Source organism: Heloderma suspectum, chromosome 6, assembly GCF_057233095.1.
Source record: "Heloderma suspectum isolate Gila_16-S chromosome 6, 16-S_ref, whole genome shotgun sequence".
Classification (NCBI taxonomy): domain Eukaryota; kingdom Metazoa; phylum Chordata; class Lepidosauria; order Squamata; family Helodermatidae; genus Heloderma; species Heloderma suspectum.
Genome location: NC_139463.1, coordinates 52,221,025 through 52,237,881, shown reverse-complemented (window position 1 = coordinate 52,237,881; position 16,857 = coordinate 52,221,025). Strand labels below are relative to the sequence as shown.

The following is a 16,857-nucleotide window of genomic DNA, read 5'->3' as shown; positions in this document are numbered from 1 at the left end:
ACCAGTGTAGAGGTGGTGCTTCCCTGCTTTTACCCTTAAAGAGGTGTCATTCTCGTGTTTCCTTTCAGAACCTATTATTAAACCAGTGAAGACCAAGAAATTCTCTCTTATGGAGCAAACACTGCCAGTCACAGTGTATGAAATGGAGTGAGTACAGCATGCAGTTTTTGTCTCTTCTCCCCCCACCCCCAAGTTCCTTGTGTTTTTTATCAGTACTTCCTGACATTTTCACATTTACAGACAGAGCAGTGAGGGAGTCAGTGGTTATTTTATTCCTCTAAATTCATATCTGATTCCATTTTGTAGCCTTGGGGCATATAAGAACACTTTAAAATTACCTTCTCTTTATGTGAATTACATTTATGCATCACTTCCCACCGGAAAAAGCAGTCTCAAAGTGATTTTCTCTCTCTCTCTCTCTCTCTGCCTCACTAAGCTACTGTGTGTAATCTGAGTCTGCCCCCTGCCCCACTGCAGTCTTCCCACCCGAGCAGTGGTGCTGTTTCACCCATTTGACAACGTTCTAGCATCACCCCAGCAAGGGGGTGGTGGCTCTAAAGTGCTGGAGGTTTGCAGGATTGGGACCAACCTTCATGCTCAGCCTCACCTGGGGAGGGGGCATCTGATCCACTGTCAAAACCCTGCACAATCACTCACCAAGTAGTGAAAATCCTGAGCACACCAAAAAGGGGGTGGCGGCTATGAAGCCTTGGGGGTTTGCAGCATCAGGACAAAACTTCATACACAGCTGTTGTGCTCTTTCGCTACCCTCTTTTTGGTGCATCTGGGATAATCACTCCTTTGTGAGTAATCATACAGGGTTTTGATGGTGCACCAGGTGCATCCTGACTAGGGGAGGTTGTATATGAAGTTTGGTCCTGAGCCTGCTAAGTTAAGGTGTTCCCAATTGCACATTTCCCCACATAGACACAACTGAAATAGCCAGTGTAGGCTGTTTCCTTAACACAGAGAACGCCTGCAGGAGCAGAGCCGCAGCGGCCTGAACTGCTCTTGCAGCACAGCTCTGTAGGCGACCAAAATAACCCACAGTGTCTGCCAGCCAACAATCCAGGGTGGGTTAAATAACTCCTCTTACAGACCGTGGGTTGTCAGAGTGGTTTATTTTGGGCAAATAAGCCATCATAGATTAAAAAATTCCTGACAGATGACACAGTAACCCACGATGGGTTAAATAAACCATCATGGGTTATTTAATGCATCATGGGTTATTGTGTCCTCTGAACCTAGTCTGGGTAAGTTCATATGGGGAGAGGTGGGCCTTGAGGTATTTGGGTCCCGAGCCATGTAGGGCTTTATAGGTTAAAACCAGCGCTTTGAATATGGCCCAGAAACAAATTGGCAACCAGCGCAGGTGAGCCAGGACCAGATTTATATGTTCACATTGCCTAGTCTCAGTCAGCAGCCTGGCTGCCAGACTCCCACTAGCTGCAGTTCGCAAACGGCTTCAGAAGCAGCCCAACATACAATACGTTGCAGGTTACCAGAGCACAAACTGCTGATGCTGGGCTAGGGTCTGGTAGGGTCATTGCTGGGCTTCCAGCCAAAGCTGGTAAAAAGCACTCTGCACCACAGAGGCTCCAGTGACGCCGGGCCAGTTTGCACAACACGACAGCCCCCCTCGCAGTGCATCCTGGCTGCCATTATGAATATGCATGCCCTCTCCAGGGGTCGCTGTAGCTTGTTGTGTTGTCCAAAGCTGGGCGGTGGTGTTATTTGAGGGTTAAACGACCCTTTCATAACGCTAAAACAGACTGTGGGTTATGCGAGGGTTGTTTAACCCTCATATGACCCCCACTGTTGGAGTTCGAATAACACAACAAGGCACGGCAACCCTTGACCTGGGCTTTCATGTTCATAATGGTGGCGGCGCCCCGAGGGTCAATTCACTCATGGTGGGCTGCCGTGTCATTGGAACCAGGGCAGTGATGGATCTGGGCATTTCCTAAGCTGCGCACCTGCTCCTTCAGGGGTGCGCGACCCCATTCTGTGCCGGTTGCACTTCGTCCATCCAGGTAAAGGAACCACCCAGCAGCAGAGCCTCACGCTTGTCTGGTTTGAGCCTCTGCTTATTGGCTCCCATCCAGTCCGTTACCAATGCCAGGCACCAGTTCAGCACATCCACCGTCACACATGCCTGAGGTATAAAGAGGAAGTAGAATTGTGTGCCATCAGCATACTGATGACAGTGCACTCCAAATGGCCCCACTCAGTGGTTTCATGTAGTACTGCCTTGAACTCCTAACTTGGCCAACTGCTCCGGAAGGATACCATGATGGGTGGTGCCGAATGCCACTGAGCGATCAAGGGGTATCAACAGGGGCTTGCTCCCTCTTTCACTCTCCTGACACAGGACAACCAAGTACTCTCAGTATCAAAGTCAGGTGTGAAGCTCAATTGAAATGGATCCAGAAAATCAGTCTCATCCAAGAGTGCCTGGATCCAGTCAGTGACCACCCGCTCAAGGACCCGGCCCAGGAAAGGAACCTGTGCAACCAGTCTAAAATTGTTCGGATCTCCTAGATTCAGGGAGGGCTTCTTAAGGAGTAGTCTTACCACTGGCTCTTTTAGGCAGCCTAAGTTTGCTCCCTTTCGTAAGGAGGCATTTATCTCCTCTCTTGCCCAACCAATTGTCTCTTCCCTGCTAGATTTCACCAGTCATGAAGGGCAAGGATCCAACACACAAGTGATCACATGTACTTGTCCAAGCATCTTGTCTGTGTCTGATCTGTGGATTTCTGCAGTACCCTCCACCCACAAGCATTCCCCCTTACTGACTGTGTTCGGAGGACATGATAACCCACGATGGATTAAGTAAACCACGATGGCTTATTTAACCCATCGTGGGTTGCTGTGTCATCTGTTAGGAATTTTTAAATCCACGATGGCTTATTTGGCCAAAATAACCCTTGCTGATAAGCCATGGTCTGCAGTAGGGGTTATTTAACCCACCATGGGTTATTTAACCCACCATGGGTTATCCTGTCATCTGTCAGGCACTGTAGGTTGTGTTGCTCACCTACCGAGTAGCGCAGCAAGAGCAGTTCAGAACGCTGCCATTGCTCTGTTTTCATGGGAGTTCTCTGTGTAATGGTCACTCCCTGGCAGTTTGCTGGGATGGGGCAAAAAACGAGCATGTTTTTCCCCTATTTCCCCATTTTCCCCTATTCCACAGTTGCCTCTGTTCCTCTTTTTAAATTATTTTTCCTTTGTGCATTTGCGCAGTTGTGGTATTGGGAACACATTAAAGCCTCTATGCCAGTAATGTCTATGGGGATAAATGCACAATTCTGCTTTAGCGAATGAGCGAAAAAGCACTACAGCTCTGTATGAGGTTTGATCCTGATCCTGCAAACCCCCAAGGCAGAGCTTTCCAAACTTTTCATGTTGGTGACACACTTTTTAGACATGCATCATTTCATGACACGGTAATTCAGTTTTACTAGCAAACCGGAGGTTAAACTAACCCGTTATAAGAGATACGGACACATACATAAATTGTAATAATGAAATGTATGGGGATAGAACATATCTCATGAAAACCTTTCATTTATATTTTTAAAAAGATATGATTTGTAAGATAATAACATACATTGTTGTCATTTATGAGTAACAGTATGTAAATATGTGCAAGAATTTTAAAAAGTTGAATAACACCAATAACTACTTACCATTTTAATGGGATGTATGAGGTTGATGGGATGAACACAACTTTTCAGTATTTGGTGGAATATTAGATAAAGACACTCGCATTTTCTTCCACGTTTCAGTGTCTTTAAGTTTGCCTTCGTTGAAAAGGGTACTTCACAAATGTATGTAGTAGAAAACTGCAGAAGAATTTTTAACGCTTTTTACGTTAGCTAATTCTTCAATAAGTGAAAAGTTCCTCGTTAGGCTTGAAAGAAATGGATTTCTGATCCACTCATAGTTTTGAAATGGATTTCAACATTTGGGAAGTAATGATGAACTTTCTCTCCGACCAATGTTAAATGGTCAACAATTAGCGAGCTGATACCACATTTTAGCTGGCACTCAGCAGTTTTGGAAAACATTTCAAAATTTCCTTCTTTCACTTTCCTTTTCCAAATTGCTATTTTGTCTCTCATAGCACAAATTTTATCTACCGCTGTTAAGATATTTTCCCCTTTTCCTTGCATACTGGTGTTTATTTTATTCAAATGTTCAAATATGTCAGCAAGATATGCCAATTTTGTGCACCAAAGTTTGCTTTGAATTAGATCACAGAATTCATTTTGCTGATTTTCCTCAAAAAGTTTAAGCATCATTTCCTTCAATTCATATACATGACAAAGCACTCGACCTCTTGAGAGCCAACAAACTTCTGTGTGTAGTAGAAGCTTTTTAAACCTTGCCCCCATGTCTTCACAAATATGAGCAAATAATCTTGATTGAAGAGGTCTAGTTTTAATTGACCATTTGAACCACTTTGTCCAAAACTTTTCTTAATTCATTTCCAATGGTTTGTGCAACTAGTGCTTCGTGATGTAAAAAGCAATGAGTAATTATAATATTTTCATTCTCTTTCTTTGCTAAAGCTATAAAACCTTTTGTTGAACCAACCATTGAGGGTGCACCATCTGTGCATATTCCTACACAATTTAACCATTGCAAATTATTTTCCTTCATGAAGCAATCTAAAGTTTTAAATATATCTTCACCTCTAGTTCTCATTGGAAGTTCTAGACATCACAAGAATTGCTCAATAATTCTGTCAGTATGAATGAAACGTATAAAAATCAATAATTGTGCTAACTCACTGACATCTGTTGCTTCATCTAATTGCAATGTAAAGATCATATTATCATCTTGAAAAATATCCTTTATTTGCTGCTTAATGTCATCAGACATATCTTGAATACGTCTTCCGATCGTGTTATCTGCCAAAGGGATTTTATTAACTTCTATCTCAAATTCGGGCCCAAACGTTGTTCAAACAATAGCGCAGCAAGATTCCTTTATGGTGGTTTCGGCAATAGCGTGTGGGTCCTTGTTTTTGGCAGTTATTTGAGCAACCAAGTAACTTGCCTTTTGAGCGTTCTCTGATGTCTTCATTCTCTTTGTGAATGATGCAGACTGCTTCTTTATAGATTTTCAAAGCTCAATAAAGTATTCTACTGGTTTTTCTGACAAATGACAGTGTTTTGAGGTAAAATGATGCTTTAATTTATTTGGTACCATACTTTCATTTGCAAGTATATCCCCACAAACTAAACACTGAGGACAAGGATTATTTTCATTACCAGAAAATGTGAACCCCAGTTTCATATAATCTTTACTGTATAAACGAGGCTTGGAAACCTTTCCTTTACACTTCTTACGTACTAATACAGACCGTTCAACAGTTGATTCTTGCATAGTTTCCTTTGTAGTGGCTACCTTTTGTTCATTGCAAACGTCATCTTCACCAGCTTTCCTTTTCTCAATTAGAAACGTATCCATTTTACAGGTAATTCAACTGCAATTTAATGAATAAATCTATGCAAATTTATTTCTAGGTTTTAGCATTAACTAAATATGAAAATAACAGGACTGTTTTTAGCGCTTAACTTTCTCTGTTTTTTCTTATGAAAATAGCACCTGCGCTCCACTTTCTCCACAGTGAGAAAGTGAGATAAAGATAGGAATCAGGACCAGGAGAAAATGTGAAAAATAAACAAAATTAACTAAAGTATTTACAATACATATTAGGACACATAGGCCCAGGAAGGAGCCCAGCTGCAAAAACACATGAAGTAGAGAAGCAAAAGTCCAACAAAAATGGTGTAAATATATATGTCTCACTACAAGGCTATATTGCTGTAAATATTTGCAATGTCTATGTCCAGAGTCCAGTTCCAGCACTCTCCGGTGGTACACTGCCAGTGGGTGGTTAATCCACAATTACAGCAGAGTGAAAATAAAAATAAATGGCAGAAATCAAAGTATAAGTGCCACGTGGTGGGTGGCTTGCTGTTTGCCACATTGGGTTTGGGAGGGTGGCCTCCCTTCAGCCAGCAGCAGGTGGGTTGACTGGGTGACAGCCTGCAGCTGTGCTCGCCCGGGTGCTTGGGAGCACGCTGATTCTGAGGCTTCTGGCCTCCACTGAGCTCCGTTCCGACTGGCCAAGGTGGCGGACGGCCCGCTTGGTGCAGTCCCAGTCCGCGTTTCCACCCGCGCGCTACTCTGGCCTGGCCGCGCAGTAGCGCGATGCAGAAGTCCGCGAAGGATGCGCTTGAAATCTCGCGGGGCTGGTGGCCGCTGCCACTTCTCCGCACCGGCGCCAGCCAAGCTCTGCTCCCAGGGCGGCACCTCCCCTCCCCTCTCTTCGCCCCGCGCCTCTACCTCGCCGTACTGCTCCAACACCGCCAATCACTTGCGTCCTACGTCAAGATGCCACATGATCCTAAAGCAGCTAATGTTAAAGCAGGTAAGCCTTAGCTGCTTTAACATTAGCTGCTTTAGGAAGTTCCGGGGGAGGGGCCAAGGAAAGCAAACACGAGTAAGGGAGCCCCGAGGTGCCCTTCCGCACAGTTTTCTGCATTTTCTGCGACACACCTACACACTGCCGCCGACACACTCAAGTGTTGCGGCACACAGTTTGGAAAGCTCTGCCCCAAGGTTTTATAGCCACCACCCCCGTTTTGGTGCACACGGGATTCTCGCTCTTTGGCGAGTGGTTGTTGATGGTGAATTGGGTGCCTCCTGACTAAGGGAGGCCCTTCTGGTGCACACGGGATTCTCGCTCCTTTGTCAGTGGGTGAAACAGTGCCTCTGCTGGGCGGGAGGACTTCAGTGGGACGGGGGGGGGAGGGATGACTCATCATAGTTTATTAGCCCAGTCGTGTGGTGTGGCATCGTGGATTATTTTAAACATGCTAGTGTGAATAGCTGATTAAGCCACCATGGCTTAAAGTGATGTCTGAATGTGGCCACTCTGTCCCTGTGTAATTCTCCTAACACCTGCCTCCCAGCAGAGAAGAGCAGAGCAAGCTGCTCCAGCTGGTCTAGGGACTAAAGAAGCAAGTGAGCTCCCAGAGAGCGAGCGACCAGAGCGAGCGAACAGGGGGAGCAAACAGGAGTTGGCCAGGGGAGCTCGGCAGGGGAGGTCAAGGGGGAGGCCCCTAACAATTTTTTTTTTTTATTTTTTAACTAACTTTTTTCCATTTATTTGTCTTGTAACACACACTTCCACACCATTGGGCCTCTGCTTTTAACCTCTACTGAGTAGAGCAGCAGGCACAGGCTAGTCTAGAACAATCAGAAAGCTAGACGCAAAAAGGGAAAAGAGGCAATGGAAGGACAGGACTCTCCGGTGGTGGTGACCTGCAAGGTGTGTGCAGTGTTTGTTTTCTTGCCTGAGAACAACATGGCCTATACCTGCAAGAAGTGCAAGTTGATCACGCTGCTGGAAGAAAAAGTAAGTGGACTGGAGCGGCGACTGTCGACCCTCCGGGGAATAAGAGAACACGAAGAGTTCTTGGACAGAATGGGGGAACTACAGCAGCAAAGGGAAGACCAGAAGCTTGAAGAGCAACAGCAAGATGAGGCAGAAGAGGAAAGTGCTGAGGTGAAGAAAAATGGAGTAGAGGATACTCCTTGGAAAAGGGTGACAGGAGGAGAAGAACTAGACGCCACTCTGCACCAGTGGAGGCAGTGGAGCTGTGGAACCGATTCCAGGTACTTACTTGCGGATGAGACTGGAGGACAGCCTGCAGAGGAAGAATCACAGGGGAACTTGCATAAGAGTGAGCAAGAGGCTGAAGGTCAGTCAAACAGAGGCGATGAAACCCAGGCCTACAACAACAAGAAGAGAAGAGTGGTAGTAGTGGGGGATTCCTTGCTGCATGGGATCGAGACCCAGGTATGTCGCGAGGACCCGTGGACTCGCCAGGTATGTTGTCTCCCGGGGGGACAGATTAGAGACGTGACTGAAAGGTTGCCTGCACTCATAAAGCCCACTGACAGGTATCCCTTTCTTCTCATCCATGTGGGAACAAATGATACGGCCAAGCGGAGCTACGAAGAGATCACGTCAGACTTTGAAGCTTTGGGAAGGAAACTCAAGAACTTTGGGGCCCAGATAGTTTTCTCATCCATCCTTCCAGTAGTTCGAAGAGGGATAGAAAGGGAACGAAAAATACTCCGGGTGAATGACTGGCTACAAAGATGGTGCCGACGAGGGAGATTTGGATTCTGGGACCATGGCCTATACTTCCTGGAAGATGGGCTGTTGGCAAGGGACGGGTTGCACCTCACAAAGGCTGGGAAGAATGTGTTTGGCCACAGCATGAAGAACGTCATCAGGAGGGCTTTAAACTGAATCCTACGGGGAAGGGAGATGTAATGTAACAATGGAGGTAGGTGCATGCACTGCAACGGAGAGAACAGCTCTGATAGCACCCAATAATAGTCTTCAGACACATGTAGGAAGAAAGCCAGACTATGAAGCACATGGTCTTCGATGTCTATATACTAATGCCCAGAGTATGGGAAACAAACAGAACAAACTTGAACTCTTAATACAGGAGGGAAATTATGACTTGATAGGTATAACTGAGACTTGGTGGGATGACTCTCATGACTGGAATACAGCAATGGAAGGATATAACTTGTTCAAAAACAACAGGAGGAACAGAAAGGGAGGTGGGGTTGCACTGTATGTTAAAAATATATCTCCCTGCACAGAAATACAGGAGAATGAGCTTGGTAGCCCCATCGAGAGCATCTGGATCAAAAGAAAAGGAGCAAAGAATAAAAGGAACTTGGTGGTCGGAGTCTACCACCATGGCCCCTCCAGGAAATTAATGACTTATGTGGCGGATAACTTCCTCCTACAGAAAGTAGAGGAAGGAACTAGAGGATCAGCTATCCTTGACTTGATCCTAACCAACAGAGATGACTTAGTAGAGAAAGTAGCAGTTACAGGAACTCTTGGGGAAAGCGACCATGTTGCACTTGAGTTCTTGGTTCTAAGGGAAGCAAAAGCTGAGTGTAGTCAAACGTGTACCCTGGATTTGAGGAAAGCTGATTTTAATAAACTCAGAACAATGATCAGTAAGGTCCCATGGCAAGCGACGCTAACGAGAAAAGGAGTCCAAGATGGGTGGGAACTTTTAAAAAAGGCAATTTTCAAGGCACAGTCACGAACCATTCCAACAAGAAGAAAAGGTGGAAGACAACAGAAGAAGCCACTGTGGCTTCACAAAAAGCTTAGGGATGACCTGAAAACAAAAAGGGACACATAGAGGAAGTGGAAAGAAGGCCAAGTAAGAAAGGAAGAGTACAGGCAGGTAGCACAGAATTGCAGGGATGGCGTCAGGACGGCTAAAGCTGAGAACAAGCTGAGGTTAGCGAGGGATGCGAAAAGCAACAAAAAGGCTTTCTTCAGCTACGTGCCTAGTAAAAGACAGGAAAGAAATTATGGTTCACCTATTAAATTAGGATGGTAAAATGATAACAGATGACAAAGAAAAGGCAGCAGTGCGCAATTCCTACTTTGGCTCAGTCTTTTCCCAGAAGAGGGTCTGTGAGCCCCCTGGCAAAGGCGAAGTACAGGCTGAAGGGGCAGGATTGCAGCTTGAGATCGATAGGCATAAGGTCAAGGAACACCTAATGACTTTGAATGAGTTCAAATCTCCAGGGCCGGATGAACTGCATCCTAGAGTAATAAAGGACTGGCAGAAGAATTCTCAGAACTGATGTCTATTCTCTTTGAGAAATCATGGGGGATGGGAGAAGTGCCAGATGACTGGAGGAGGCCTAATGTTGTCCCTATCTTCAAAAAGGGTAAAAAGGAAGAACCTGGGAACTACAGACCAGTCAGTCTGACATCAATCCCTGGGAAAATTCTGGAGCAGATGATAAAGCAATCCATCTGGAAGCACCTTGAAAACAATGCAGTGATTACGTGAAGCCAACATGGATTTGTCAAGAACAAGTCCTGCCAGACAAATCTGATCTCATTTTTTGATCAAGTAACCTCTATTGTAGACTGTGGGAATGCTGTAGACATCATATACCTCGACTTCAGCAAAGCTTTCGACAAAGTGCCCCATGATCTTCTGATGAGCAAACTAGCTGAAAGTGGGCTAGATGAAAGAACGATCTGGTGGATCCACAGTTGGCTACAGAATCGCATTCAAAGAGTGCTTCTGAATGGGATCTTCTCAAACTGGGGAGAGGTAACGAGTGGGGTACCGCAGGGCTCAGTCCTGGGCCCAGTGCTCTTCCACATTTGTATTAATGACTTGGAGGAGGAGGTGCAGGGAATGGTGATCACATTTGCAGATGACACAAAATTGGGCGGGATAGCTAATACTTTGGAAGGCAGAAACAAAATTCAAAGTGATCTGGATAGACTGGAGCGCTGGGCAGAAAACAACAGAAAGACATTTAATCGGGATAAATGCCAAGTTCTGCACCTAGGAAAAAGAAACCAAATGCACAGTGACAAGATGGGGGATACGTGGCTCAACAACAGTACAAGCGAGAAAGATCTTGGAATTGTCGATCACAAGCTGAATATGAGCCAACCATGTGATGTGGCTGCAAAAAAGGCAAATGCTCTTTTGGGCTGCATTAATAGATGCATAGCTTCCAAATCCGGGAAGTACTTGTTCCCCTCTACTCCGCCCTGGTTAGGCCTCATCTGGAGTACTGTGTCCAGTTCTGGGCACCACACTTTAAGAAGGATGCAGACAAACTGGAGAGGGTTCAGAGGAGGGCAACAAAGATGATCAGAGGACTGGAAACAAAGCCCTATGAAGAGAGACTTAAAGAACTGGGCGTGTTTAGCCTTGAGAAGAGAAGACTGAGGGGAGATATGATAGCACTCTTCAAGTACTTGAAAGGTTGTCACAGAGAAGAAGGCCAGGATCTCTTCTTCATCATCCCAGAGTGCAGGACACGGAATAATGGGCTCAGGTTACAGGAAGCCAGATTCCGGCTGAACATCAGGAAAAACTTCCTGTTAGAGCAATACGACAATGGAACCCATTACCTAGGGAGGTGGTGGGCTCTCCCACACTGGAGGCGTTCAAGACGAGGCTGGACAGCCACCTGTCAGGGATGCTGTGATTTGGATTCCTGCATTGAGCAGGGGGTTGGACTCGATGGCCTTGTAGGCCCCTTCCAACCCTACTATTCTATGATTCTATGACCCCAGTGTATGCTTTTTAAAGACCTAAGGAAGTGTCTTTACTCATATTTTTCCTCCACCCATTGGAGTCCCCTCTGTCACGTGCAAACGCCTTCCAGTTCATCTCAGTGCTTGCAAAGCTCAGGGAGAGCCCCATGATGTTCAGTGTCCCCCCCTGCCCTGCCCACTGCTTGTCAGTAATGACAAATGATATGGAAGAGAAGCAGGGCAAAGCAGAACATCACGGGGCAAGTTCCACTAGAACCAACGCATGTGGAGGGCGCCAGGTTGGGGAAGGATGCACTAGATGTTACGGATGGGAAGCTATATGCCCATTTGCTGTTTTTTCTGGTGGCAGATGAGTATCTATATGACTTCACTTTCGCCTATTCCTTCCTCTTTTGCTTTCCCAGCTGCACTGACACTGAATTCCTTCTCCCAAGCAAAGCACAACTACACTGCTGACATATTAGCCAGGGTTTGTTGCCCTACCTAGGGTTTGTCTGGCAGACGATCAAACAAACTGTGGTTTGTTTTCTCAATCACTGGGTTGTTTCCCTCATCCTTGGCCCCTCACTTCTTGTATCCTAAAGGCCATGGGTTAGCATTAGGTGCGAACCAGGTGTGTCTCCCCCCCGCCGCCGCCCCGGTGCTGCTTTGTGGAAAGAGCAACTTCAGGGATCTGAGTAAGTGAAAAAGCTTCTCACTTCCCAAACTTCACAGCAGTATGGCCTTGTGTCAACCCAGAAGTCATACTGAAGCAACAGCCAAAGCAGCTGCTACCCAGCTGCTAATCCCGCTAGAGGCAAGAAGCAGGTAATAGCTATTGAAGCCCCCCGCCCCCATTGCATTGGGCAATGATCCTGTTGCATGCTCTCAGAATCCTTCAGCTCTGCAGAGGCCCACCAGCTGATTGCAGATCTGATCCAGGCAAATCATCCTTTGTCAACTTGGTTTTGTGAGGCCTATTACTTTTATTTATTTTGTTAATCTGGTTAAATTCACAGCTACATGGCAGAGATTTTCAAAAAGTCATCAGGCTTTGGTAATTTTGGTCCCTATGGCAGAGATGAGGTCACAAGTCAGAAAATAAGACTGTTTCTGCATTCCTCGGCAGTGCGCGTCACTAAAGGCTTTTTTCGTTTTCATCCTCTCTTAGCTTCCTAGCAGACCTGATGGACAACTCTGAATTGATCCGGAATGTTACACTTTGTGGGCACCTACACCATGGCAAGGTTAGCATCAGTTCACATCTTAACGGGAAGGCAGCTGAGAGGTGGCCAGTCTGGTGAATGGATGTGGTGGGCTACCAGACTCTCAATCACAGTTCTTTTTGTTGCTGTTGACAAACTGGAGACAGTGTAAGGCTTTCTCCTTTTAGCGTTTTAGGCCTCCTTGGGGTCCCTTCCAAACTTCTCGTCCCCACAAATGTACAGCTGTTGTTGTCCGTAGGATGGCTCCTGGAGCAACTCCCACCAGTATTATGCACACATAAAAATGCAGTATGCCAGAATTATGTCATCTGTGCACCTTATTTACTTGAAGCTTGAAGTAAACTTTTTTACTTATTGAAGCTAGGGAAGTAGTTCTGGATTAAATATTAGGAAGGTAAAGGTAAAGGTGTCCCCAACCAGTCGTGTCCGACTCTAGGGTGTTGTGCTCATCTCCATTTCTAAGCCGAAGAGCCAGCGCTGTCCGAAGACGCTTCCGTGGTCATGTGGCCGGCATGACTGAACACCAAGGTGCACGGAACGCTGTTACCTTTACCGCCCAGGCGGTACCTGTTTATCTACTTGCAATTTCTTGCTTTCGAACTGCTAGGTTGGCAGGAGCTGGGACTGAAGACGGGAGCTCACTCCGTCACGCAGCACTCGGGTTTTGCCTTCGAAGAAGCTACACAGAGGTGCTCTGGGGTCCTCTTAAAAACAAAATAAAAGTTAGGTCAACAGCTGGCAGCACCTGGGCCAAATTCAGCCGATGATCAATATTGCTGGTTCCTTAGTTGCCAAGTCTCTACACCAGGGGTAGGCAACGTGGTTCCCACAGGCACCAGTGTACCCCCAGGCACCTTGTCTGGTGCCCACTGAGACACCCTACTTGTCCCAATTCTTATTTTAAAAATATAATATTTTCTTACTGGCAGCTGGGATTGCTTCAAAGCAAAATGGGAACCTCTGTCTAGCTCCTGCCATCTCAATTTCCCATAAATGTCTCTGGGCAAGTTACTTGTCCTTTATAACTAGCCATGGCCACCTAGGGCAACCGTTTATAGTTGTGCCCAGGACAGTTTCTCAAATTTCTAGATATGCTCATCAGCCCAAAAGGTTGCCTACACCTGCTGTACTCTAATTCCTCTCTACATTTTATAAAATGGCGTGGGTGGTGGTGGAGGAAACGCATATTTATGTTCTTACTGTCAATATTTATGTATCAACTGTTCAACCATAATGGTTCTCACAGTGGTTCACAATAACAAATGGTTGGGAGGGGACGGCGATTGGCTTGGCTGGTGCACCGCAGTCATCACGGCAGTTCAGGGAAAGCTTGCTGGCGGTGAGAAGTATAGGCCATTCTTCCATGAGATGAGGAATTGGGTCAAAACTGAAAGCTTTCAACATCTTCTGGAAGCCCTGGGATCCCTTGGAGGTTTACATGGCGTTCTCCGTGAAGATGGTCAGTAATGGCAGACAAGCTGGTCCACAGTTGCCGACCCTCCTCTGCAGTGCCCAGCTGCTGGAGAGCTTTGTTCGGTGTTACGCCCGCTCACGCCTGGAGCACTGGGCCTTGTTCTCTCGAACAGCAGATGTTGTGATAGATCTGTGTCTGAGCTGTGCTACTTCAGACTGCTGGTTGGAGGCTCGCGTGATTGAATGCACCATCCCAAACCTCTCTTCATACAGAAAATTAGAATGTCAGGAGGGATAAAAAGAACCCTTTCCAAACACCTCATCTGCTGTTTGTGAGAACTCAACCTGAGGGTACACCTTAGAACATATTACAGAGATTCCTCAGCAGACAAGTTGCTATATAATGGGCTCCCTGAAAATAGGAAGTTTGAAAACCTCTGGATTAAATGATCTCATGGGTCCTTCTAGCCTCTTTGCTGTTGTGATCCCTGATTTGAGGCTTGATTTCCGGGCAGGATCCGTTCATAGGATCCTTGGGTAGACAGATCATTCCAATGTGTCCTTCCCTGGCTGAATTTTTTTCTGTTGAAGCTGGTCTGTTAGTTATAGAGGAAAGATTTAAAATGTGCATTGCATGGAAAAGGCCCAAGAAAGGTAAGCATTGTGCTAGTAGATGGCCTGTAGCATGAGTATGTATGACCTTGATTACTTTCCTGGGCTTTCTAAACCATCAACCATGGTATCTTTTTGGAATGGACAGGGAAGTTTGGAAGTTGGATGCACTGCTTTGTACTGGTTTTGCTCCTACCTGTCAGGTTCCAGAAGGTGGTGCTAGGAAACGCCAACTGTGCTTGTGAGGCAGCACTGCAGGGTTCTTTTCTGTCTTCCATGCTGTTTAGCAGTTATATGAACTACTAGGAGAGGCTGTTCAAGGATCTTCAAGTATTTGGAGTTCAGTGTCATCTGAGGGTCAGACACACTCCATTATATCTCTCCCTTACCTCAAATCCTAACGTGGCAGTAGATATCTGGTGTCAGTAATGGTGAAAGAGGGCTAGTAAACAATGGAACCAATGACCTAGGGAGGTGGTGGGCTCTCCCACACTGGAGGCATTCAAGCTGAGGCTGGACAGCCATCTGTGGGGGATGCTCTGACTTGGATTCCTGCATTGACCAGGGGGTTGGACTCGATGGCCTTGTAGGCCCCTTCCAACCCGACTATTCTATGATTCTATGAAATAGATGCTCAGTCCGGATTTGTTGATGGTAAGCAAAACACTTGATCACAGAGTAGGTGGGTGGCTTACTCTTGATGGTGTCACAGCCTCTCTGAAGGAGCCAGTCCTCAGTTTGTGGCTGCTGCTGGTGCCAGACTTGCTGCTTGAGGCAGTCGTGGTGGCCGTGGCCAGGTGTGGCGCACCATGCTTCTCAAAAAGTGGTAATCTTCACAATTCATGCCTCGATAAACTCTTGATTAACTCTACATGGGGCTGCCCTTGAAGACTATTTGGAAATTACAACTGGTCCAGAATGTAGTAGCCAGACTCCTGACCAGGACCATATTATATTTGAACAACTGTACTGGTTTCCTGGTACCATGTAAGGTGCTGCAAAAGTCCTGCTTGACCTGGGCCCTATCTACTTGAAATGCCTCCTTCCATATTTCCTGTCCAGGATATTAAAATCTTCACAGGAGGTCCTGTTGCTGGGGTTCCTGCCCCCTGAAGTACAACAGGTGACCACAAGATCTAGGGTGCTCTCAGTGGTGGCATCCCAGCTCTTGAAATCCCTGCCCAGGGAGGTTCCCTTGTCTACCTCCCTCTCTGCTTTTACAAGGCAGCAAAAAATGATATTTCTGATGGCATCTTGCTTGCTGGAATTGTGAACTTGTATTAGACTGGGCTTGTACTGGATTGTTTTTACTAAAGTGTTTCCTGAACTTAATTTGTTGCTGATTAATCATTTTATATTGCTTTGTTGCTTTAACTGTTTTACCACAGACTGCTTTGAGAGCTGCTGTTAAAATTAAGTGCTATATTAAGCTAAATAAATTAAACAAAGGTGAAGCTCTTAGTGGAAAGATTCCCATGTTTTGTACACCTCCCTTTCCTTCCCTTTGGGTACCCCTGATAGATGACCTCTTGTGGAAGAGAGACAGGAGTGCGACTCTGTTGATCTTGCTTGCTCTCTCAGGGCCTTTTGATACCGTCCACCACGGTATTCTTTTGAATCATCTCTGTGAACTGGGAATTGGAGGCACTGCTATAATGGTTCTGCTCCTACTTGTGGGAACAGTGCCAGAAAGTAGTGTTGGGTGACTGTGCCTCGGCTCCCTGGCATTTATGCCGCATAGTGCCGCAGGGTTACATCTTATCCCCGGTGCTATTTAATATCTATATGAAGCTACTGGGCATGATCATTAGGAGATTTGGGGAAAGGTGTCATTGGTATGCTGATGACACACAGCTCTATTTCTCTGACATCTGAATTGGGAGAATCCATGCATGTTCTGAACCAGGTGCCTAGATGCTGTGTTGGGTTGGGTGAGGGCCAAAGCAAACAGTCCCATCCTGACAAGGTGGAGACACTGTGGGTAGGGGATTCCCAGGTACGGGAATTGGGGAGCTGCTGATGATACCACCTTAATGGCAGAAAGCGAAGAGGATCTAAAGAGCCTCTTGTTGAGGGTGAAAGAGGAGAGTGCAAAAGCTGGTTTGAAACTCAACATTAAAAAAACGAAGATCATGGCATCTGGCCCCATCACTTCCTGGCATATGGAAAGGGAAGAAATGGCAGCAGTGACAGATTTTATTTTCTTGGGCTCCAAGATCACCGCAGACGGTGACTGTAGCCATGAAATTAAAAGACGCTTGCTCCTGGGGAGGAAAGCTATGGCAAACCTAGACAGCATAGTACGAAGCAGAGACATCACCTTGCCGACAAAGATTCGTATAATCAAAGCTATGGTTTTCCCAGTAGCAACGTATGGCTGTGAGAGCTGGACTGTAAGGAAGGCTGAGCGCCGAAGAATTGATGCCTTCGAACTGTGGTGCTGGAGAAGACTCTTATGAGTCC

General features: G+C 46.2%; 1 protein-coding gene across 1 annotated transcript in view; it reads left to right on the top strand.

Annotated features, from left to right (window-relative positions):
- Positions 1-16,857, top strand: part of EFTUD2 (elongation factor Tu GTP binding domain containing 2) — a 71,381-nt gene that overhangs the window by 4,695 nt on the left and 49,829 nt on the right. Inside the window, exons 4-5 of the mRNA XM_084804318.1 lie at positions 69-147; positions 12,315-12,390. Coding sequence (XP_084660444.1) covers positions 69-147; positions 12,315-12,390 — 155 coding nt within the window. The remainder of the gene's footprint in view (positions 1-68; positions 148-12,314; positions 12,391-16,857) is intronic.